The 25,180-nt window shown below is 51.0% G+C and overlaps 1 protein-coding gene across 2 annotated transcripts in view; it reads left to right on the plus strand.

Annotated features, from left to right (window-relative positions):
• Nucleotides 1-16,614, plus strand: part of LOC133345484 (homeobox protein MSX-2-like) — a 28,037-nt gene extending 11,423 nt beyond the window's left edge. Inside the window, exons 1-3 of one of the 2 annotated variants that reach the window (XM_061556249.1) lie at nt 11,056-11,509; nt 13,444-13,622; nt 14,348-16,614. In XM_061556249.1, the coding sequence (XP_061412233.1) occupies nt 11,314-11,509; nt 13,444-13,622; nt 14,348-14,614 (642 nt within the window). In that variant the 5' untranslated portion in view covers nt 11,056-11,313 and the 3' untranslated portion in view covers nt 14,615-16,614. Of the gene's footprint in view, nt 1-11,055; nt 11,510-13,443; nt 13,623-14,347 lie in introns of those variants that run through there. The other variant, XM_061556248.1, reaches the window with a different exon arrangement.
• Nucleotides 16,615-25,180: the final 8,566 nt, after the last annotated feature.

The following is a 25,180-nucleotide window of genomic DNA, read 5'->3' on the forward strand; positions in this document are numbered from 1 at the left end:
TTACCGTTCCTCATATTTAAACATAAACACACCACGTACATGTACAGTTACATCTATACTGTTCCCAGTATATGCGCGTTCTTTTGACACTGAAGTTGTAAATTCCCCTCCGAGACTCTCAACTGCACGAAGTCGTCACGAGCGGTGAATCACCCCGGCGCCTCCGATGAGCATGGTTGGCTACGTCTGGTGCGAGAGAAGTTCAACAACACAGAGACATGCGGGACGTGAAGAAGCTTGTTGTGTCAAAGCTGACATCAATAGCGGGAAGGAGTCTCGATAAATCATCAAGCACGTGGCGCGTGTCCAGAGTCGGAATCGTAACGTCTGTTCAGACATGAGGTGCGAGCGTAACGGATTACTACAATGCATGGTTTGTTATTTGCAAGTACGAATATGTTGACAGTCCACTGCCTATAAAACCAAGTCGCTTAACAAATGAACGAAACACACACGCGCACACACCGACAATTACAAACTCTCGCACGCGCACACGTGTGCGTATAGGCGCCAACACAACACCGTCAGTTTAACACGTGTCGGGTGGTGGAGGGTTACGACACATTTATAAATAACGCGATCTAAACCCAAAAACGTTGATTATGAACAACACCGTCACACAATGGCCAGGATCATCTGACGACTGGGCAGCCAGTCCCGCGCACTGCGAGCGAGCCGCTGCGAAGAACAACGCCGGGTCACCTTCCTCTCCCGAGTTGTGATGCTATTTTACGTATGCATGTTAAACTTATTTCGCACCGTACGTAGCTAACCGTGCTATACACTCATGAAATGCTGAGTCGACCGATGAGAGGTCATGACCGGTTTAGGTATGTTAGTCGCGAGCGCGAATTGAACTCGGGTTGCGAGCGCAGTGCGCGAACCACCGTCCAAAACAAAGACTCCCCGTGTAGCCTTACCCGCGATCTTGGGGCAAGTGCGGTTATCGAGCACCTGTACATGCTGGGACTTCACACGAGAGGGTATTGTGGCCAAACCCACGCCCGACCGCCTGGTGCGATGTTTACGCACCGCAGCAGGTATTAATTTGGGGCTGAGTCGGCCTAGGCGAGGCCCAGTACCGCTTCAGATAATCGTCACTAGCGCGGGATCGGACTCGGGTTCGTAGCGCAGCGCGCTAACCACTGCACTATCGTTCTACCCCACAAGACACACTTAAATACACACACGCACAGATGAGATAACAACGCCGTGTCGGCGTGTCGCCGTGTCGTCGTGTCGGCGTGTCGGCTACCGAGCGAAGTGCTCCGAGGCATCGGTGACGATGCACACGATCTGCGCGCCGCCTCCTCACTGCCTCGGCACACCTGGTGAGGGTTCAAGTCGCGTTGGTTATTCAATGGCCAATCCTGCCTGCTGGATGACTCCTGCCTGAGCATGAGTATATGAGTGCATCTTTGTAACGCAGTTGCTGATCACAGGCTTCAATGCCTAAAACCTCAGACGGACAGCAACAAACAGCTCTATCAAAAGTGGAGTGGTGGGACCTGCATTGTGGTGGTTGAACGCATTGCGTTTGAAACGACACGGTCTGCTAATCCGAGTTCAACAACGAGGTCATCCGAGGCGGGATGGTCGGCAGCTGTGCGGGGAGAGTCGGGGCTGCGCAGTCGTGCCTCGAGTCGCGTCCCTCGTGATCCGAGTCGCTAAGCCGGGAGGCAGGGGACGCTCTCGGGGCGTGCATTCGTGTGCGCAGGCGGCGAGAACTGTAGAAACCAGGAGAGAGTGGCCTGGGCCTTCAAGATGACAAATAGAATAAAGTCGAGCGATGACGTGAATAGAAATCACAGAAAAAAGCGACTGCGTCGCATGACAAATATAAAAGATTGTACGAACATACATCAATGTAAGCACTACGTGCCTTCTCGGAAAAGTCGGCTCAGGAAGATACTTTTTGACCGATCGTAATACAATTACCACTCAGTGAAATAAACATTAAACATAATTATGGCGACTTGTACGAATGTAAAAACAAATGGGGATATATGGTGTCAAGACCAATTTCAAGCGTAGTCATCACAAATAATCGACAGCCTTGCATCAAGTTGTGATTGTGATGGGAGAGGAGCCGAGGGCTTTGTGAAGCGATGTAATTCCGGGTGTTTGGGACACTCATATAGATTGAGTCAAGGCAATGCACTTGAGTGCAGTGGGGCGTCTAAGAGTTGAAGGGTCTTGTTCCTGATTAATCACATCGATAAGATAAGGGGTGGAGTTAGGTGTGTGCCTTATAGATGACCTTGTCGCAATAGATCTCCCTTCGAGTCGATAGAGGTTGATCAGCAGGCACCTGTGAGATCGGTAGTGTGGCCAGCACCACGCACGGCCGCCTTTGTCTCCCCAGTGCTCATGGTTACATACTGTACGAGATTTAGTCGACCTCCGGGAGGTCCAGGACTTGTTCAGATATTCGTCACTGATGGTGGTCGTGAGTGGGAATCAAACTCGAGGCACGGGGTTCGGAGCGCAACGCGCTAACCACTACGCCAACAACAGCCGCCGCTTGCCACAACGTGGCGGTGACGTCACCACAGCGCTTGTGCCAAGCTAGGTGCACTGTGAGGCCACGTGAAGTGTTGAAGGCTCATCGACAGGAGGTCACTAGACAGACCCAGGTGCCATGGGTTGACTGAAATAACTGGCAGATGCACCAACCTACGCTCCCTGCTGACAACTTTCTGAATTTTAGCCGCCTGGCGCTCCACTCATTATTGTCTGCGTTGCTCCTCGGCCCTCCGTTATTGCTTGAGGGCCACTTTTGCAATCATAGAGAAGGGAGGGAATAACTGTGACCAAGAATAACTGTAGATGCGTGTGGAGCAAAAGGCCAGGTAGGTTCCATGTGGCTGATTAAAAGATAATGCCGCTCGATTGATTCGGAGTGAGGCCTCTCTTGCCAAACCGGAACTAGCCATAAGCACACTGCCCAGGTACGGGAACTCCTCCACTGCACAACTGCCTCATACCTCATGGTGGTGTTGATGAAGCAGTTGCGAATTTGAGGTAGTGGAGTGTTTTATGGCACAGCATACCCAGGTTGACACTTTGTATGTGAGGCTGATGGTAAGTCCCCACTTCTTACTGGCATACTCCACATTCAGCAGCAGTCTCCAACTCTTTCTCAGAGTGAGCAGTAATTACCAGATCATCGGAATACGTAACATGGTTGACCAATAGGGAGCAATCCCTTGACTGCACCTGGGCACCGATCAGCATCCCATCGCATCTATACCAGATGGAAATTTTAGGTGATAAAAAAGATGTTAAAGAGTGTAGGGACCAGAAGATATCCCTTTCACACCCCAAGGTGAGCAGGGAATGGCTCTGACTCCCGGCCACGCAGCTTTATCCAGGCCTGCCCATCATCTTGAAGGTCCTTAATGATTTTGAAAAGAGGGTCAAGGACCCCAAAAGTGTGAAGAACAACACAGAATTCTGGCCTATTGATGGTATCATAGGCCTTGACCAGGTCAATAGAGCAGAGATGCACATCCTATTGAAATGTCCTACACCTCTGTGCTGGACAACTACACTAAGCCACCGCTCTCCACACATACAAAAACAAAGATCCCCCATATAGCCTCAAAGATCCCCCATATAGCCTGAACAGACTATTGGGGCAAATACTGTTAGCAAGCACCTCTGAAGGCCGGCGACGGCACACGAGGGGATTGGTGGCCATCACCACCCCCGGCCGCCTTTGTATCCCCAATGGCGATGTTTACACACTGCACCAGGTCCTCATTTGAGGCTGAGTCTACCTGGGAGAGGCCCAGGACTGGCTCATGTAATCGTCACGGTGTTGGTCGTGAGAGGGAATCGTCGCCGGGTTTGTGGCCCAGCGTGCTAACTACAACTACATACCGCTGCACATACACAACAACCGCCATTCGCCACTAAGTGGCGGTGACATCACCACGACGCTTATGCCAGGCTATGTGCACGTTGAGGCGACGTGAAGTGTCAAACGCCCGCTGGCAGGAGGTCACAGGGCAGACCCGGGTGCTATGAGCCGACTGACTGAGATGACTGGCTGATGCACCACCTGTGCCCCCTACTGTGACAACTTGCTGTGCTTTAGCCACCCAGCGCTCTGCTCGTTGTTATGAGCGTCGCTCCTCCGCTCTCCGTTGTTGTTGGAGGGCGACTGCCTCCAACTGCCCAGTAGCGTCCTTCACGAGCCTCCACCACAGAGGCCGATCTTGACACCGCTGGTACCAGTCATCGGCAAGTCCCCTCAGCTCCACATCGACCTGTACCACATCACTCCATCTCTTCTCTAGCCAGTGCCATGCCCGTTTAGCACCCTCGATCCAGCCAAACAAAAGCTTTTTAGGCGTGCTGTGGCTGGGCATGCGGGCTACATGACCCAGCCAACGCAGCCTTGCCCGCCGGAGGAGCTCACCGATGGGACTTTGTCCAGATTTTTCAAGGTTTTGTGACCTCCTCACACAATCCAGCCTGGTTAAACTCAGGATGGATTGTAGGCAGGCCAGCTAAATGTTTCTACCTGGGAAGATGTTCCATTCAGGGGGTCCACGTTTTGCAAGCGTAGAGAAGGGAGGGAATGACCATGGCCGAAAAGACCTGAAGCTTCGTGTGGAGCGACAGACCAGGTAGCTTCCACACAGCGTTATGCAACCAATAAAAATATAATGCCGCTCGACTGATTTGGAGTGAGACCTCCGCTGTTAAACCGGAGCTGGTCATGAGCACACTGCCCAGGTATGGCAAACTCTCCACTCTCTCCACAACTGCCCTATCACCAATTGGGAGTTGTGGGAGTGGAGTGTCCGATGGTACAAAATACCCAGGCTGATTTTAGTTTTGGTGGGGTTGATTGTAAGGCCCCACCTCTTATTGGCAAGCTCCAGGTTCAGCAGCAGTGCCTCCAACTCCTTCTCTGAGTGAGCAGCAATTACCAGATCATCGACATAGCTGACAGTGTCCGTGTGAATACACAACTACATATAACATGGTTGAGCAATAGGGAGCCTTCCCTTGACCGCACCCGGGCATCGATCAGCCTCCCATTGAATTTGTACCAGATGGAAATTCCTCCAGTACACCTATTGAAGGCTTCACGAACTACGTGGTCGAAATAGATGTTAAATAATATGGGAGCCAGAGGACATCCCTGTCGCACCCCAAGGTGAACAGGGAATGGCTCCGACTCCCGGCCACGTAGTTTTAACTGGGTCCGCTCACTATCATGAAGATCCTTAATGATCATGAGCAGAGGGTCAGGGGTTTCATAAGCACGAAGAACAACCCAGAGCCCAGGCCTACTGATGGTATCATAGGCCTTGACCAGGTCAATAAAGCAGAGATGTAGGTCTTGTTGGAATTCCCTACACCTTAGCTGTAGCAGACGGACATAAAATATGGCATCTGTGCAAGACCGCCCTTTTATGAAACCGCATTAGGGCTCCGCAAGCCTCTCCTCAGCGGGCCTAGCAAGGTGATGTTGAATAATCCTTGCCCGGCACACTGAGGAGTAAGATGCCCCTGTAGTTGTTACAGTCTGTGCAGTCATCTTCTATTCCTGTGGAACCCGTCCAGTGGTCCAGCCTGTTGTTATGTCATGTAGGGCAGTCTGTGCACAAACACCACCCTCCCTGCCCGGTGCCTTTCCTTGTATCAGAGATGCTCAGCAAATCTGCAAACCTGTTTCAGGGGGTTGGAGATTGGATCACCGCACTTTCCCCTAATGATGGCAATAGGTGTGGTGCTACAGGCTACTTTTTTAATGCAGTTAAAGAGCGATTTGTGATCGCGGGCCATTGAGGCAGACTCCATTTCCTCAGCAACCCGCGACCACCACCCATCCTTGCAGAACCTCACAGCTCTCCGAACCTCCAAGCCAAGGCTGTGGTAAGCCTCCTCATTCGCCGACGTGGGATGCTGTAGCCGATGAGAGTGGGCCTGTCGCTTTTTCTCAGCCAGCCTGAACAACTCCTCTGTCAGCCAGGTCTCTGGGGAGGTCTGGACTGTGTACCCAAAGCAGCCATTGCAGCTGCATGAGCTACAGTCCTAAACCTCGCCCATTTCCCCTCGACATCAGGACTGGGGGACGATGCCAACCCCAGCCGCAAGCAATGATAAAATTCTGGCTTGCAAATTTCATCAGCTAGCTGAGACCATGCCACTATGGGATTTAATGGGGTCCTGGGTGTACACCCACCACTGGAGTGGAAGAATGACGGGCACATTTTACAGATGACAAGTCGATGGTCAGTTGGCAGATCAGCTCCATGGTAGGTCCTGGTGTCAAGGACATGGGCCCACATCCGCTGTTCCGTCACTATGTAGTCCAGCAGATGTTCTTGCGTGGACCCAGCATGCATCCATTATGTTGTGTGGATGCGCCGATGCCGGAACAGTGTATTGGTAATCACAAGCCCATGGGCTGCACAAAAATCTAGCAGCCTCCTGCCGTTGTTATTGAGCTGATCTGGCCCATGCCCTCCAATCACTCCAGACCAGGTGCCAGCATCATGACCAAATCGGGCATTGAAGTCACCCAACAAGATGGCTCTATCCTGACGTGCCACTTTAGCTAGCACCTGTGACAGGTCATAGAAGGCATCTGACTCATCGGCCTTGCCTGCATGCCTTCATGGATGTTCGTCTTCGGTGGGGGCATAAGTAACCATAACCACCACTCCTCGCGTCTGGTTGATGGGAAGGCGAGCCCAAAGTAGCCTGAGACTTACAGCTTTCCACACCTCACTGCCACGGTCCCACGCCCCCTTCATTCTTTTGTTCAGAAGAAGAGCCACTCCCTGTTGTTTGGCAGTCTCCTGCTCCGAGTAGAGGACTGTCCACCCCTCATGGTGGCAGGAGCCAGAGCCAGTCCACCGGACCTCCTGAATACCACAGAGATCCAGGCCGTACCGGTCCAACTTCCGACAGAGGAGTGGCAGTCTCTCCTCCGCAGTAAACGTTTCAACATTCCACGTGGCCACTCGTAGTTGTTTCTGTAGGAGCTCCGAGGGTAAGGATTCAGGCTCCTGGCTCTGCCAAATGGGGTTTGGCCTGGAGACGTCATAGACTCCTGTCCCCCGGGGGCCTCCGGCACAAGCTTTTTAATTAAAAAAATTAATAGTGGTTTGGTGGTAATTCATTGAAGGTGGAGGGCTTACCAGCCCCTTGCACCCGTCCAGAGCCCCCATTTGACCTCCATCGTAGTTACAAACGCCATGAGGGAAATGGCCAATCGAAATTGGCCCTCCTCCTACGGCACTGCCCACCACAGCGTTGCCGTCCGGCACCAACGAGGAGGTAGGGGGTTGTTTTTGCCGGACTACACACACAGATACACACGAACATGCAAGGACGTTTGACTTTTTAGGTATCGTGGTTCGTGGTAAACTGTGAGCGTGAAGCAGTCTAGAGTGTACACGCCTCTATAATGTATGGGTGCATAAAGTGACATTTTAACTGTGACACGGTCTCAAACAATACTCGTCACGCACAAAGATCCAACCCAGCACGCAGCCCGCTCCTCGCCTGCCTCTGACGTAAAAACTGCGTTACTTTCACAGTCACAGTCAAATGACCATTTAGGCATTTGTGCTCATCTACCATGTACAGACCTGTCGAGCCATTTGTGGAAATTCTAAATTCCTATAACGAGTTTAGTCACAGAACAACCTCTGTTGACTTCACCTCAGATTTGAGCTTGCAACTGCGAGCCTCTCGCGATCACGTTGAGCCACTGGCCAGACAACCTTGGACTGCACACGTGCTGCAATTAGTATCTCTCACACAAACTTACGTTTCATCAATTCACATTCTAAAGATGTTCTAGAAGGGCTCTGAAGATAAAACTTTGCACAAATGTAGTCGACTGGATACGCATAATTTGTAAAATCCGAAAATCTAAATTTTCGATTTTTGATCCCAAATATGAGCGTGTGTAGGCTGATTGGTTTTACTCACAGGACAGGCTTAGTCCAACGTGCTCCTACTCACTCTAAATACGCACACGTACACGAGCCTCATTATTGGTTATCCAAGTAATTCGCCTCGCATGGAGTGTGACACTAAAGCGATAGAAATGGGGCAGTGACTGAAGGGTAGCAGTGACTGAAGGGTAGCAGTGACTGCTGCCCTTCATGAGACGTAAGCAAATGGCAACCGCCATTCATCACTAAGTGGCGGCGACGTCATCGAGGTACTTGTTGTGCTGGGCTTGGTGCACATTGAGGTTGTCACGTGAAGCGTTGAATGCTTGTTAAGAGGTCAATAGTTTCCACAAACGACACAGATCTGGACATTGGTATTGGCCAGCTGTGCCGTAAGATTCGCGGAGATTGGCTCAGGAGAGTCGTCGTTTCCATGGGTTGCCTCATTCCATAGGCAGCATAATGGGTGGCCTCACAGCTGTCGTAGGAGGCGAAGGGCCACCGTTGGAAGCCACGCGGGTCGACTCGCGTAATGTCTCCAACTACTCTGAGAACCATATCATGAACCAGGGGAAAAGACGCCTCCCATCTTCATATGTCTGTCTCTCCACATAGAAAATAATATTTTTACACATCCCATTTGCCGCATCGACTTCTGGGAGCTCATCTTGTCAGCAGCATTTATCATTCCTCTCATCTATTTCAGTCACCTCATCGCCACCATTACATCCATATGTACCGTTCTTAATGTTCTGCAATGTAACCTTGGTCAAGGCGCTATATAAATTACCTTAAGATAAGATGAGATTCAACACGCTGCACCAAGCTGTAGCATGTACATCATGCTGCAAGATCCGACCAGTTCCGTCCAGGGCTCGCTGAGCTGCATTGGCTTCCTGTTGCCGAACGAATACATTATAAGGTCGCACTCATTCCACACAAAGTGCTTGCCACAAATGAACCACATACCTTGATGATCTCGTCAAAGAGCACAAACCATCACGGCTTTTGGCTAGCCATCGAGCCAAGACGGCCACTGCATCCCGCCCGTTCAGATGTGCTTCTGCGGCCCTCTGGGACTCTCTTCCTTCCGACATTAGTAGGCCACTGGAGCTCTGCTCATTTCTTTAGAATTGCGTTCGTGTTCAGTTTGTTGTCCTTCCCCCGCACATTCGCTTAGCACGGTTGGCTATGTACGGTGCGAAAAAAAGTTCTACATATGTGCACAAAAAAACTCTGGGTTTCAAGATTCAATTTCAATGTTTCATTAGCATTCAGGCTTGCTTGAACGAGCAAACCATGGATATCAGTCAATTGATCTTCACGACCAATGTATTTCGGACGTGTTGTATATTAATGTGTATTCTTTTACATTCCAGCAATATATTTAGGAATACGATGCCAATGTCGAGGTCTGCTGGCCACGACGAGAGGGCTTCAGGAAAGAGAGAGTTTAGTTTGTTCTGTTCCTCCTCCTCCTCCGTGGAAGGAGCGCATACCACAGTGGTTCACTGTGTGGTCCACAGTGTGGGTTGCATGGCCAAAGTCACACTCCTATGGCTTGTGTCTTTAGTTTCCATTGACGTAGGAGATGTGCGTAGCGGCCTGCTGGTGTTCTGATGCGGTTCATGGTTACACCACCAGTGTCTTCGAAGAGGAAGTCAAAGGCAGGAGGTGCGATGTTTGGGTCTTGGGTGAGTGAGGTGTTTATACTGGACGTCAGCGCTGCTCCACTCTGTTATTCATTAACCGAGGGAAACGCTTACCAAGTTTAGCCGTCGCTAAGTGGCTGAAATGTAATTACGTCAACCACTTGTGCAATCAGTTCAGATTCAGCCGTGCTGGTTAATTTTTACACGTGCCTCGAATCGTGCGTGTAAGCATCCAATAGTTAGTGTCAAGTTGACTTTGTGTAACCAGGCGATAACTCAAAGGGCTAGGATGAGTGACGTTTGCAAGTGTGAGGTTGGATCACCAAATTACACAAAATGTATACATCAAATTACACCGTAGATGTTAAGCTGATAAAGCGAACTTGACATTACATTAGACAATTGACGATACAAACGAGACAGAACGCACGGGACAATGTTCGTGAAAACGCAACGAGACGACAGAACCGAAGCTTGAATCAAATCTTTACCCTGATGGTGACAATCTGTGGGGCGTGTGTCAGATTGGAAGGGCGGGGGTGGGGTGATGAATGAGTACACACCGCGGATTGTGAATGGTGTTGTTAGTTCGAGTGTGAAACTAAACTAACGTTTGCGGTTTTATTCGGCAGATCCGTGAGAGATCCACGGGGTTCCCTGACTCGGGCCACCTCTTGTCAGCCGGCTCAGGGCTTCTAATGCGCAATAAAGTGTTTACAACCTGAAACCAGTGGTGTAAATTCCACATTCCTACGCCAAAGGCGAATCTATTCATTTCTAACCGCTGCTGACTTCCCTCGAACGTGGCACTTGTTCTATAAACATCTTGCAGTTCAACAGAATTGCCTCAATAAAGCCTCACCCTTATGGTGAGACACTGAATGTCGAAACCGGTCCAGGGATTGCTTGTGTTAAACCAATGCTGCTCGAAGTATGCGCTCCCAGAAGGCTGCGCAGCTGAGGCGATGTGTAACTACATTTTTTTTATGTGGCGGGACAGATACGGGAAGGAGACAGATTGCTCGTGATTGTTTTGTGTTTTGATTGATTGCACTGTGTAACAATTTTTTTTGGTTCCTGGGTAATAAGTGTTATTTCCTAATTGCTTCTGCCTCAAAAGTACAGAAAATGGCTATTATTCCCCACAAACTTTTCTTTTGTGACCAGGACAGTGATATTTAGAAATTGACCTATTTTCCAGAACATTCCAGATAGATCCAGTGCTGAGTAAACTTAGAGTAACTTCTAGAACATTCTAGAACTTACCAGTAATATAAATAGTCGTATAAACACAGGGTCATTAACCCCACCAGTTCAAATCTTGACTTAAAGCTTTCGTGACTGCAAGATTATTATTTGGGTCTTTCGGTAAAGTCATGTAGATAGGTTACGTTTCGATCACAATACAAGCGATCGTCGTCAGGAGGAGTTAAGTGGAAACCCTCCCCGTAGAGGTGGTTCAATCTTGAATTAAAGCTTTCGTGACTGCAGGATTATTTTTTTGTAACCTATCTACGTCCCAAAGAATAATCCTGCGGTCACGAAAGCTTAAAGGCAAGATCTAACCGCCTCCATGGGGAGGGTTTCCACTTAACTCCTCCTGATGACGATCGCTTGTGTTGTGATCGAAACGTAACCTATCTACTTGACTTTACTGAAAGACCCAAAGAACCCACCAATTCAGTTTAGTTCCAGCTGCCTAAGTGGATATATATCTGCATTTTTCTGAGATGGCATCAAGAGGCTGCAAGCATCCAGCAGACACATTTTGCCAATTTATCAAGACAAGAGCGAAAAAGTACTCTGTGGAAGCATCTTCTAAAATGTGTGAGGCCTACAAGGCATATTTCGGCATGCCTGTCAGGGATCAAGACAAACCCTGTGCACCTCATTTCACCTTCGAGAAATGCAAAAAAACTCTGGAAGGTAGGATGTACAATTGTTGCTCAGAATTTAATGTTATAAAATGTGTAAAAAAATGATTATTTTAAAGTTTTTAATTTTAAAATGTTTACAATTTTGAATGTTATTGAAAAAAATATATAATATATGAAAAATGTTGGGAGAATTTCTTACACATTAGTCATAGGTGAAATAAATGTATTTTTTAAGGATGGTACAGAGGGCAAAAGAGATCCATGAAGTTCGCTATCCCAAGAATTTGGCGGGAACTCATTGACCATTTAGGCAACTGCTACTTCTGCATGGTGGACCCTTCCAAACGTCGGACTGGCAAGAATGAACCTGCTATCACGTATCCGGACCTTCCTTCATTCATTGTCCCGGTGCCACACTGCCATGAGCTTCTCGTACCCATTCCTCTGGAGAGAGAGCAGCTGTCTTTAGAAGAGAGCAGCAAGTCAGAGAGCAAGGAAGACATTGTAGATCCAGGTGACAATTTCAGAGGTGGAGCTGAGGAAAGAAACCCATACTACCCCAACTAAAAAGGCCTCAATGACTTGATCAGAGATCTTGGTCTCACCAAGTCCAATGCCGAGCTTTTGACGTCGAGGCTCAAGCAGTGGAACTTGTTGAATGAAAGTGTGCAAGTCGCAGATCAGAGGAAGCGTCACCAACTTTTTTGCAGCTTCTTCACCCGTAAAGATGGGCTCTGCTTCTGCCACAGTGACCAGGTCTGTTCAAGACAATCGGAATCGCCTGTAATCAGAATGAGTAGCACCTCTTCATTGACAGCTCATCCAGGAGCCTCAAAGCCGTGCTCCTCCATAATGGTAAAAAGTACCCGTCTCTTCCCCTGGCTCACTCGGTCCACCTCAAAGAGGATTACAACAGCATCAAAACCTTACTGGACGTCTTGAAGTATGATGAGTACGGCTGGGAGGTCATCGGAGACTTCAAAATGGTGGCATTCCTGATGGGTCTCCAAGGCGGTTTTACCAAGTTTCCCTGCTATCTTTGCCTTTGGGACAGCAGGGACACCAAGGCGTACTACCCCAGGTGGGACTGGCTACAGCGGACGGAGTTCTCTGTGGGGAGGAACAACGTCAAGTGGGAGCCACTGATGGACCCCCGGAAGGTGCTGATGCCACCACTGCACATCAAATTGGGCCTTATGAAACAATTTGTCAGAGCTGTAGATAAGGAGTCGGCAGCCTTCAAGTGCCTTCAAGACTTCTTCCCGAAGCTGTCTTAGCCAAAGGTCAAAGCCGGTGTCTTTGTCGGACCACAGATAAAGAAGATCCTGGAGTGCAATGAATTCCCCAAGAAGCTCACTAGTAAGGAGAAAGTGGCTTGGGGCAGCTTTGTCGCAGTGGTTCGTGGTTTCCTGTGCAATCACAAGTCTAAAACTATGTGGAGCTGGTTGAGACTCTGATGAAGAACTATGGCACATGGGCTGTAGGATGTCGCTCAAAGTCCATATCCTTGATGCTCATCTTGATAAATTAAAGGAGAACATGGAAGCGCACTCATAAGAGCAAGGAGAGCGCTTCCACCAGGATATACTGGACTTTGAACGCCACTACCAAGGACAGTATAATGAGAATATGATGGGAGACTACATTTGTGGGCTGATTTGTGAAAGTGATTTACAGTATAATCGTAAATCTCGAAAAAACTACTCACTCATTTTTGTATTACTTTAGCATAAAACATGTTAATTTTATTCATATGCTTTTTCTTTCTTCTGAATTTATGTAAACGAAAAAACTAAAATTCACCTTTTTTCTCTTTGAAAATAGGTACATTTCAAAATATCACTGTCCTGGTCACAAAAGCAAAGTTTGTGGGGAATAATAGCCATTATTTATACTTTTTAAGCATAAGAAATTACGAAATAACACTTACTACCCAGGAACAAAAATTGTGTTACATAGTGTTGTTCATTTCACACGTTGCAGGACAGGGGCCGAGCCCCCCGGCGTGCCCCCTGCGCAAGCACAAGGCGACACGAAAACCGCGGACACCGTTCACCACCTCCCAGCTGCTCGCCCTGGAACACAAGTTCAGGCAGAAGCAGTACCTGTCCATCGCGGAGCGTGCAGAGTTCTCGACCTCGCTCAGCCTCACGGAGACACAGGTGAGAACCTTCCTGGCCACGCCATCAATCGCGGTCCTCGCTTTTACATTGCCCACCTTGTTGCGCATCGCTAAGAGTGGCCAAGTAGGAAGGAGGAAGCGGCACTCCCTGCATGGCGGCGCTGGAGCCGAGGTGAAGGCACGTGAAGCTGCTCTCCCGATGGCGTGCGTGGAAAGCCCCGGCCGTTCTCGCAACGGAGCCTCTCCAAGTCCCTGTGGGTCCCTCCTGCAGGTTAAACAAACCGACTCGGACTTGGCTCCGCTCGGAACCCCTGGTGACGATTGTGGCCATTTTACATCATTGAGCGATTAGCCCTTGGGAGGCAATAGGAGAAAATCCCACACATATTGAGAGGGCAATGCACAAATAGATGCAGTAATCCATTACTGCACTGCCACCTTGTATCCCATCATCTCCTCCTTCCCCTCCACGGAATGAAAAATACTCATGATAAGGATTACCTCTGAGGAGATGGAGTGATGAAATCAGTTTATGTACAGGTGCTGGATGGATTGTTGAATCACAGGATTTTGAGAGGTGCCAGTGGCTTGGGGAGGCCTTCATCCAGCATTAGATGACATGGCTTATAATGATGTTTTTTAGATGCAGCTAATATATTTGCATATGGGTACAATGTTTTTGTGCTCAGAGCAAACCTGTAACGTATTGGCGCACGGTGCGAAGCCCTCACCAAACTGTTGTGCGCGACCCCGTGTCGCCCGCAGGTCAAGATCTGGTTCCAGAATCGCCGAGCCAAGGCCAAGCGACTCCAGGAGGCAGAGCTCGAGAGACTCAAAATGGCCGCCAAGCCACCCGCGTTGTCGTCGCACTTTGGCCTCCCCGCGGCCTTCGGGCCCCTCGGGGCGCCCCTGCCTGCTCACGGCCTCTACCTCACGGCGTCCGGGCTGTTCGCGCGACCCGCGGGCCTCCCCATGGGCCCTATGGGGCTGTACCCGACACCGGTGGCGTACAGCCTCTACCACCACTCGTAGTGCGAATTGTGCAGAGGACGGTGTCGTGGTAGCGCCGCTCCGTCGGGAGCGTGGAGTTAACTCGGCGCCTGGGTGGAGGGTGCCGATACATTCTGAGCATTGGTTATGAGCAATGCTTATGCAAGTCGATCGGTTAATTATGAACGTCGACGTGTGACGAACATTATGGACGTCGATACAATAAGAATATCGATGCATTGTGAGCGTAGAAGGTAGCGGGATAATAACGTTAATCGACAAAAGGTGGAACCTTGAATCATGCTGTCAGATGAATTGCAATCGTCACTGAAGTACTGTACTAACGCCGATTAATGACAAGGTCGATTAATTGCGTACCTCAAATCACGACAGTAATTAGTTACGGTTTTTTTCAAAATAAACTATGCCTGCACCGACGACACCCGTTAGGCCCGCCCTGACCTTGACCTCTCAGCGACCCCAGAGACGCCTCAGGGCTGAGCAGCAGGGCCGGGCGCATGCGGCCATCGGGAGACGAGAACCCAAACCGCGGAAGTCTAAATGACAGACAATTCCGTCTCCAATATCTCTATCCCTTCACATGAACTAGAAACGTATTTTTTCAAACACACCTCATCAGCCACACGGTTATAGTTCTGGGAGCGATTGGAGCGCAGAGACTGATGAAGATGCTGATGAGCACGGGGTCGTCCGGTCAGATCGCGACCCCGAGTCGAGAAGAGTCCAATCGTGGGAAGTCGGATCGTTACCTGCCTATCCTTTACCGATGTGCGTGTGCATCGACCTGGGAAGGTGAAAGACACTCAAAGCAGCACCTGCACTTGCATGGGACACTCCGCCTGTACGCAGCATCATTCCTCTCCCGTCGATGAGTCTACTGGAGTCAATGTCAGCTCAGCTCACGCAGCGTGGAGCAGAGGCCGGCATCGCAGTACACGTGTAACGTTGGCTCAACGTTCGGCTTTCAATGCGATCTCCATGTGTGTGACTTGAACGATATTGTGAGGGGACATGTCAAGAGTTTTGGTGACGTCACTGAAGGTCCCACTGATGTGGGCGAGTGCCGCCGAATGACGCTACTTGGCCAAACAAGTTAATAAATACAAAAGTACATTCTTGTATAAATTGTACACAAATAGCTATTGTATTGTTAATATGACGTTGTACATATATTGTACCTATGGAATGTGTCGGATGTAATGACGTGCGTGCATTGTACGTCGCCTGCACGTCGCGCTGCCCCTGCAGTCACCAGGAGCGTCTGTTCAGCACGTGGCCCGAGGGTTCATTGTTGCGTTGCGCTACCAGCCTCCCCGGGACTTTGTGAAGCATCACGACTGCCAACGGAACATTTACAGAGAGCACTGATAATGGGTAACACGTTACATGTGGCAGGTTTATTCCAAACAGTGATTCGATCAGTAGGTCGCGTATGGTGTGGTAATGTGTGGCTACACCGAGCTCTTCCAGCATGTCTGGTCAATGTCAAAGAGTGGACCAGACGTCTCTCTCGCTCGCTCGAGTGGAGGTCTCTTGGTTCGGCAGTGGTATGAGCAGCAGCTGCTGCTGCTGCTGTCTCCCCAAGACTCGAAGGGACACAACTCCCCTGTGCACGCCACGTGGGCCCACTTTCTGAACAAATGAGCGCAGCTCGTCACGAGGCACGAAGTCGCCTCTCGCGTGCGGACGACTCGGGAAGAGATTCCAGTCAGTGAAACCTCCTCCTGGGGCGAATGCATCTGCCGCTACTGGGTACACGATTTCAACTTCAAGTTACGACGCCACGTTACAACCAGCGGCACGATATTATTCGTAAAATAAGACCGAGGTTCTTAATTAATTAAAGAATCAGCAGGAATGTTAAGCCGAAATTCAGCGACAGAAAACTGGAGTTTGGCGTCGTAACTCAAGCGCAGCGCATTTTTCTACTACCAGGTCGGCTACTTAACCTTACTTCCGCGCATATATAAATATATACACTCACGTGTTTTGAATGCGGAGAAGCATTTACAGAATAAAAGTGTACATCGAAAGAGACTCTCTGGGTACTGGGGTGTGTAGGTGTTTGATGACAATAATTGACGCCATAATGGAATATATTTACCAAGGAAAGAATGAGTCTTAAGACTTTTTTTTCAGGATGACCCTGTACGCGTTGGGATGTTTGGTCAATTCGATTAATGAGTGTTTGTCACTCAATGAGTGTTTGGCCCTCCCGTGAGTATTTGGAACTGCCGCTCACTCACGAGAATGGACCATGGGACAGAGAGCGACTCAATGCCCGATTCACAAATACGAAGGAGGCAGCACAACGAGTCACTCCGCTACTCCCGATGCACTCATCTGGCTCAACCACCTCAACGTAAAATGTTGGTTGCTGCTGCTCCACATCAACGTCAGCCGCACGGAGACTCCGCGATCATTCTTGACCATCGGCCTACGTCCCTTCAAGCGACAGCCCACGTTTAGTGGCGGGTTGCGTTGTCTTAAACGTGAGTCTGTTCTCTCATTCGTGTGCTGATGTGACACGAGATGTTGAAACCGCCGGTTTAGGGCTTTGCTTGCGTGCGACCCATGCTGATGGGATGCGTCAACAATGATGGAAATGTGTTGTACGCCTCCTTCCCATATTTACCCCCAGATATGGGCCGGTGAATCGTCTGCCTATTCGTGTTCCTCTTTACAGAGATTCGGAATGTCGGCAGTAGATGGGAGGGCGGGTGGGGGAGCAATTCATCTCAGTAATGTTCCACTTCTCTGCGCTCGTGAGCGGTACAGTGGTGGATCGTAGGCCGACAGCGTTTCATGTCGCGTTTCTTTCACAGCCGCGTTCTTTCCCCTCTCCGACTCGCATCTCCAGAACCTTACAGAGCTCCCCACTCATGCATCACCCCCTCCTCTTGCTCCCCCACCCTACCCACTTCTCCGCCCCTCTGCCTTGTGTTTTCTGAAGGAAAGTCCATGCAGTTTCAGTTACGGTTCTTATATTGCGCGGCCTCCACCCCCACCGAATAAGTGTCTTAATAAGAGCGCCCAGCCTCCTCTGTCTCCGCTTATATAAATATATAAATAATATTTCCGTCTGCCGACACCAGTGAGTGCGGCCGATTGTTTCACTGGCACCGGGGCGGCTGAGACGCCAGTGGGAGGGGGGGGGGGCGCGGGCGGGCGGGCGGGCGGGGGAGGGAGGCGAGGGCTCGAGAGAGAGAGAGGGTGGGGGGGGAGATGGTTGGAGCGAGAGTGTTACGCTGGGTATTGCAGACGCGGTGTCAACGCGATTGTGCTCTTGCAAGGATGGACGAACTAGCAGACAAATATAGTTTGACAGATAGACACGTCGACATACACACACGTATCGCCATGGATAGACATGTACACGCATGCATGGTATTCAGACAAAACAAGTGAGCTGGCGTGGTGGAGCGGTAGCAATTGCAGAGGTCGCAGGTCCGATTCCATCTCCCAGCTCGGCATTTTAAACAATGGAGCAATTTCCCCAAATTCCCCGTGCGCTACGATTAGTCGGTCGACAGGTCGCGTGCGGTGGGGTAAAGTGTGGTTACTACCACCACCACTTCCAGCACGTCTGGCGAAACTGGAAGAGAAGACGAAATACGCTTAAGTTCGATCGAGTGGAGACCCTTCCACCAGCAGTGACGTGAGAACGTAGTTGCAGGGCCGCACCTCTCTCTCTACCTTTTGTTGAGGACACAACCAACAGACACGAAGAGACCAACAGACGCACAGAAGACGCTCTTTATGATCACACGAGTGTCCGTTGAGATCAAAGGTCGTCTCTGCAAGGGAGACCCGGTTGAATTATGATGATGATCATAATGTGTTAATAACGTAGTGCTCTTCATACAGGCAGGCCTCAGTGAGTCTCAACAACTCTTTCACGAGGGTCATGCCGAGTACTCTGCATGGACTTTGAGAAGTGGTTTGCTCCGTGTGGGAGGGAACCAGAAGAACAGCACGCTATTAGCACGGTTGGCTACGTACGGTGCGAAAGAAGTTCAACACACATATATACGAACTTCCGCTACACAGACGGCTAACCAACTTGCTTTACTGTCATACCCTCATTACCTCGGAGCGCAGCGAGTTTTGGGGCGTCTTCACACATCTGTGCGTGATCCAGCAACCCTGGCATTTGGGACAGTGCGGTTGCTGTGTGCTGAGTGCCTACAATGGATGGCCGTCTTAACATCGAGACGTCTTCGTGGCCCAAGCAGTTCATGCCACGAGCGCACCTCGACACCAACGCGGTGTCCACCCATCGACTCACACAGACACCCATCGACTTACACAGACACCCATCGACTCACACAGACACCCATCGACTCACACAGACACCCATCGGCTCACACAGACACCCATCGACTCACACAGACACACATCGACTAACACAGACACACATCCACTTACACAGACACACATCCACTTACACAGACACACATCGACTCACACAGACACCCATCGACTCACACAGACACCCATCCACTCACACAGACACCCATCGACTCACACAGACACCCATCTACTCACACAGACACCCATCGACTCACACAGACACCCATCCACTCACACAGACACCCATCCACTCACACAGACACCCATCGACTCACACAGACACACATCGACTCACACAGACACACATCCACTTACACAGACACACATCGACTTACACAGACACCCATCGACTCACTAAGACACACATCGACTCACACAGACACCCATCCACTCAGACACCCATCGACTCACACAGACACCCATCCACTTACACAGACACCCATCCACTCACACAGACACCCATCCACTCACACAGACACCCATCGACTTACAGACACCCATCCACTCACACAGACACCCATCCACTCACACAGACACCCATCCACTCACACAGACACCCATCCACTCACACAGACACCCATCCACTTACAGACACCCATCCACTCACACAGACACCCATCCACTCACACAGACACCCATCGACTCACACAGACACCCATCCACTCACACAGATACCCATCGACTCACACAGACACCCCTCGACTCACACAGACACATCGACTCACACAGACACATCGACTCACACAGACACCCATCGACTCACACAGACACACATCCACTTACACAGACACCCATCCACTCACACAGACACCCATCAACTTACACAGAAACCCATCGACTTGTACAAAGACCCATAGATGCGCCCTTACAGCCTCCCACCATCGGGCATCATGTCTTCCCACCACAGGAGTTACTCATTTAAGTCTGAGTCGATCTAGGGAAGACCTTGAACCAGTTCAGAAAATCGCCACTGATGTATGCCGTGAGTGGAAATGGAACTCGAGCTGCCCACCACTCACTGTAAGCACAATGGGCTTCGTATAAAAATAGAAAACGCTAACGCACAAAAATAATAAAATGCGTTCCTTGAAGTGGGTGCTACACGGAATAAACCGCAAATAAGTCGCATGTGTGCAGCTCGATTGCGCCCCGGGAGTCGGGGCGTGTCCACACGCGGCCCTCCCCAAGAGGGCCGCGTGGAGGAGGGGACGGGACCGTGTGGGGGGGGGGGGGGGTCGTGGCGCTGCTCATAAAGAAGAAGGGTAATTACGGGTCGGGTTATCTTCAAACGCGGCTCGGCTCCACCCCGGCTCCGGCGAGACTCGACGCCGCGAGCTATGGTGGAGGGTTCTTTGAAAGGAGGCGCCGCCCGCCCGCCCGCTCGCCCGCCCGCATCCCCGGCGGCTCCCACCTCCCTCCCTTCTCTCCTCGCTCGCGCGCGCGCGCGCACTCCGCCTGCACCCTGCTGCACTCCGCCTGCACCCTGCTGCACTCCGCCTGCACCCTGCTGCACTCCGCCTGCACCCTGCTGCACTCCGCCTGCACCCTGCTGCACTCCGCCTGCACCCTGCTGCACTCCGCCTGCACCCTGCTGCACGCTCCGTACTCCTCCCCAAGTCTCGCATCTGCCCCCACATCCTCCCTCCTCTTTCGCGCATTCACCTCGTCTCTCCCTCTCTCGTCTGCTCCCTCCTACTCTCGTGACCAGCCGATATGTTCATAACTGAGACGTGTCGTTTATAGTACGTCAGTCTTAAAAATATAAGTGACGTTTCGGGTAATGACCCTTCTTCATAGCATATACATTCTTTTTAAGACAGGGTCATTGACGAATGTGTTGCGCTTTTTGCTATTTGTACAAAACTACCAACCCAGCAACATGACATCACGTGTTGGGTTCTAAAAACATCTCAGTCGCGGGGAGTTTAAAAACCTCCTCCTCCCTCCTGCACACTCCGCAATTCTGCTGCCCCACGTGACTCTACTCCTCCTCCTTCCTACAACCTCCTCCACCAACTGCATTCTCGTGCCTCCAACATCCTCCTCCACCCTCCTCCTCCTCCCTTCAACGGCACTCTCATCACATCGCTTATTCCCCCTTTCTCTCGTTATAATACATCAACAAAGACACATCGCCCTATAGCCCTTAAGCAGACTGTGGCTAGCACCAGTGACGATGCTTATACCTGGGTATGCGGCTGTGTGCACACTGTTTACACATCGCACGAGGTACTCATTTGAGGCTGAGTCGACCTAGCGGAGACCCAGGACCGGTTTATATATTCGTCACTGATATTGGCTATGGGCTGAAATCGAACTCGTGCCACCGGGTTCATAGCGCAGTGCGCTAACCACGATGCCACACATCGCACACACGACGCACTTTTCATGTTCACATATGTGCACCGCGCTCTCCAGCACCCCCATATCTCCCCCTATCTCGCTCTACCCCCCCCCCCCCTCCTGGGCATGTGTTCCATTCAAACACAAAAATGGCCCCTTCTCCAAAACAGAGCGAGCAGCATTTGATATCGCGTTCCATCCCTCTTCCCCCTCCCTCCTCCCCCCTCCATCCCACCCTTCCGCGGCCCACGACCCCCTCTCCCCTCTGTATAATTGTGAGCGTTTAAAAGGCATTAAATAAAGGGGGTTTATTCGGGGGCAACTGAGCGCTCAGTGCGGCTCCTAATCTGTCGCGGCCCGCTGCTCTGGAGGGGCTCGGGGTTTGAGTCGAGATTTAGTTCCAATATGAACATTTAGATACACAAAGACAAAGATACGGTGTGTAGCATCCACAGGCTGCTGGGGCAGATGCTGTTCACAAACACTGAATCAGGCCGACACAGCGCACACGAGCGTGGTGTGGGCCAGCACCACGCTCGATCGCCAGTGCCGGTTGTGTACTCACAGCACCCAGCAGCTCGGGCGATGGCGAGCATTGGAAATGGTAAATGAACCGGTGTAGCTGTACAATCGCTCACTCGCGCTACTGCTGGCGGAAGGGCCTCCACTCGAGCGAACTCTGGAAGGTATTGGGTCTCCTCTTCCACGCTCACCACACGTTAACCCAGCTGCACGCAACCTGCCGATCGTCTGTCGGGGGCCCATGCACCCTGAGGGTTGGACAGAGGCGGGCGGATTTCAGAACCGTGCTCCATAGTTCCAGCTGCCGCGCCGGGAGATGGAATCGAACCGACGACCTCTGGGTCGCAGGTCCGGTGCTCGAACCATTACACGGCGGCAGCTCCCTTGAGCATGAACACCGGGGTGTTCATGCTCAAGGGTGTTCATGCTCAAGGGTGTTCATGCTCAAGGGTGTTCATGTTCAAGGGAGTTCATGTTTTAGGTTAAGACGACAGCACAGATGTATGACGAGAGATGTTCAGATACCACTTGCTCCTGACGTCCGTGGCCAGGACTTAACCCCAGGTCGCCGGGTTCGTAGAGCAGAATACGAACCACTGCACACAGTTGCAGAATACTGCAAAAAGTGCACTCATCCTTCCAAAACACATACATGCAGAAAAGGAATATACACGGACAATGCAGCTTTACAGAATCTTGAAGTAAACTTTGTTGGCGAGCACCTATTAAGTACGGCACAAGATGGACGAAGAGGCGGGGCCAAAATAATTCCCGTCCGCCTTTGTCTCTCCCCAATGTTCATGTGGGTCGCCTCGCGTGAGACGGTATTTACCCGCATTTCCGGGCAATCGTGCCCGATGGTGAAGTGATGAAAGCATCGTGGCGCGGGGCAAATGCACACGCGACACTGATTATGTGAACACACGCACAGCACACGCGATACTAATTACGTGAACAAGTGCCCACTCGCACGTGCACACACGTGTGCACACGTGCACACACGTGTGCACACCGAGACACAAAAGCACACCTAAATACACGGACACATTCAGCATACATGCACACCAGCACATGCTCACAAGTGCGCGCGCACACACACGCGCACACACCTTCTCGTGCATGCAATGGTCTCGAACACCCCCCACGCAACACCCTGGGCCCGGTCCCTCTTGACAGTCTGTGTCTGGAGAAGCGCGATGTTGCCTCGATTAATCGATCTTGAATTTGCCTTTATTGGCCTCACTTAAGCATCGACGCTGTCAGCAGACCTGCTCTTTGGCAATGACGTTGTGAGTTTGACTCGCGAGAAACATCCACCCGCCTTCTCAAGGTATTCTCAAGGTATTCCACGGCGCGCCTGGTCGAGTCAGTGTCGATGGCGCTCTATCGGACACATTTCCCATCCCGAATGGCAGGGGGGGGGGTTATGGAACCGGTTTTGTTCTGCTTTCTCTCTGTGCTGCAATTTACCGAGGTGCATTTCATATTCACTGGAAAGCCTTTCAACCGAAATGGACAGCGCAGTTCAAGCAAAGTGTTTGAGGCAGCAGCAGTTCGGGAGCTGTTGGATTATGACGGCTGTGCCCTGGAAGCCGACTCACAAGGGTGTGTGCAGCTTCTCACAGAGAGGTCCGCTCGGCCGACAGAACGTTCTGGACTAACATTTAACTCTTAACAAACGGTGTTCAGCTTACCAAGCCGCACCCAGAAAACCCTACACACATCCAAACGTCGCCATCGGCAACACGCAACTGCAGGTTGTCATCCAGTCCTACGACCTTGACAGCACACGTTACAACGAAGTCATCAGGGACGCAGAAGTGACAACCCGCAACAGGAGAGCGGTGCGCCATTCAGTCGGCTGCCTGCCCACCCCTCGGACGCGGGCGCACATTTATTCCGCAGCGGTTCTGTTCGCCGACTGTGCGGATACGAGACCCGGCTCTGTATCGCTACCGCAAACAAGACCGAGACAAAAAGACAACTCCATCGCAAGTCAGCTATACGTCAGCTCCAAGTGCATGCGCTGTGGCACAGAGAGTGAGAGACTGCCCCTCACGTGTCGATCTTCATCGCACGCGGCGCGACGCCGGCCACGGCGTCGTCTGCGCTCACGAGGACAACGACGACACTCCTCGGCATGCAGAGCGACACGCGCCGCGTGATTCGCTACTCGCGCTCTCGTGCGCGTGAACACCGCGACTGTTCATCAGCCAACGGAGATGGTTTTCTCAGCACTCATGTTGGGTTACAGCAACCAAGGCGACAACGTCCCCGCCGCTTGTCCACTTTAATCAGGTCGGACGCAGAGACTCGAGCAGCGTTCCCCAAACATGTCTGGCCCGCGGACTACGGGGGGCAACCCTTAGACAGTGTCCATGGCCCACCGTGCACCCACAAACACACTCGTCCACGTGAAGATGGCTCTAAATCGCAGCATCTACAACAGCTCCGTCTGAAACGCTTCCCTGAGGCTTGCAGAATACCAGTGGTCCGCGACGTGCACGTTGGGAGCCAGTAAACTCGACAATCCCTCGCCCGCCGCGGGACAGCCCCTGCGTGTGCGCAGAGGCGGTGGTGCCATGTGTTCTGAATTGGGGTCGCTGTTCTCGCTCCGCATGCGTGTACAGTGCGCGCAGAGACCGCTGCCGTTCGGTATTCAGTTACACTCGCGCCCATTCAGACCACAGACACACACGCAGAGTACGCGACACAAACACAGCACCTATGAAGGCCAGCATGGCGCCCAACCGCCTTTGTCTCCCCAGTGGTGATGTTTACACACCGCACCAGGTACTCAATAAAGGAGAGGCCAAGGACCTGTTCATATATGTGTCACTGGTTTCAGTTTCATGTATGAGGTATAACCCTGTGAGCCATGCGGCGCTTGACTCGGGTGTAACCGCAACAAAACAAAAACATGAACAAGAAACATCTTAAAGTGACTACACGCAACAAGAAAATCCTGGAAAAAACAGCAAAGTCTTCTAGAAAAAACACCGTATTTCAACTCTGTTTGCAAAAATCCCAGTGGGATGCAAGTCAAACAATAACAACCATAAGACAATTTAAATAAAGTTATCAGGCTAACTCTGTAATACAACACATAAACATGGCTAAACCAAAATGTTTAAAAAATCACCAAAATAAAGCTATAAAAACAATGAAACAGTGATCATAGGAACTGTGATTCAAATTTAACAATAAACAATATACATACCATGTACGACCAAACTTTTGGTCGTGGTCGTGAGCGGAAATCGACCAGTTTCGTATTGGAGCAGCAGGCCAGGCAGTTTCCACACAGTGTGACATACACAGACGATGAAAAATAATTGCCTCTGGACTGATTCGGAGTGAGACCTCCAC

The sequence above is a fragment of the Lethenteron reissneri genome, chromosome 22, assembly GCF_015708825.2.
Source record: "Lethenteron reissneri isolate LAM-NWPU_2019-01 chromosome 22, ASM1570882v1, whole genome shotgun sequence".
Classification (NCBI taxonomy): domain Eukaryota; kingdom Metazoa; phylum Chordata; class Hyperoartia; order Petromyzontiformes; family Petromyzontidae; genus Lethenteron; species Lethenteron reissneri.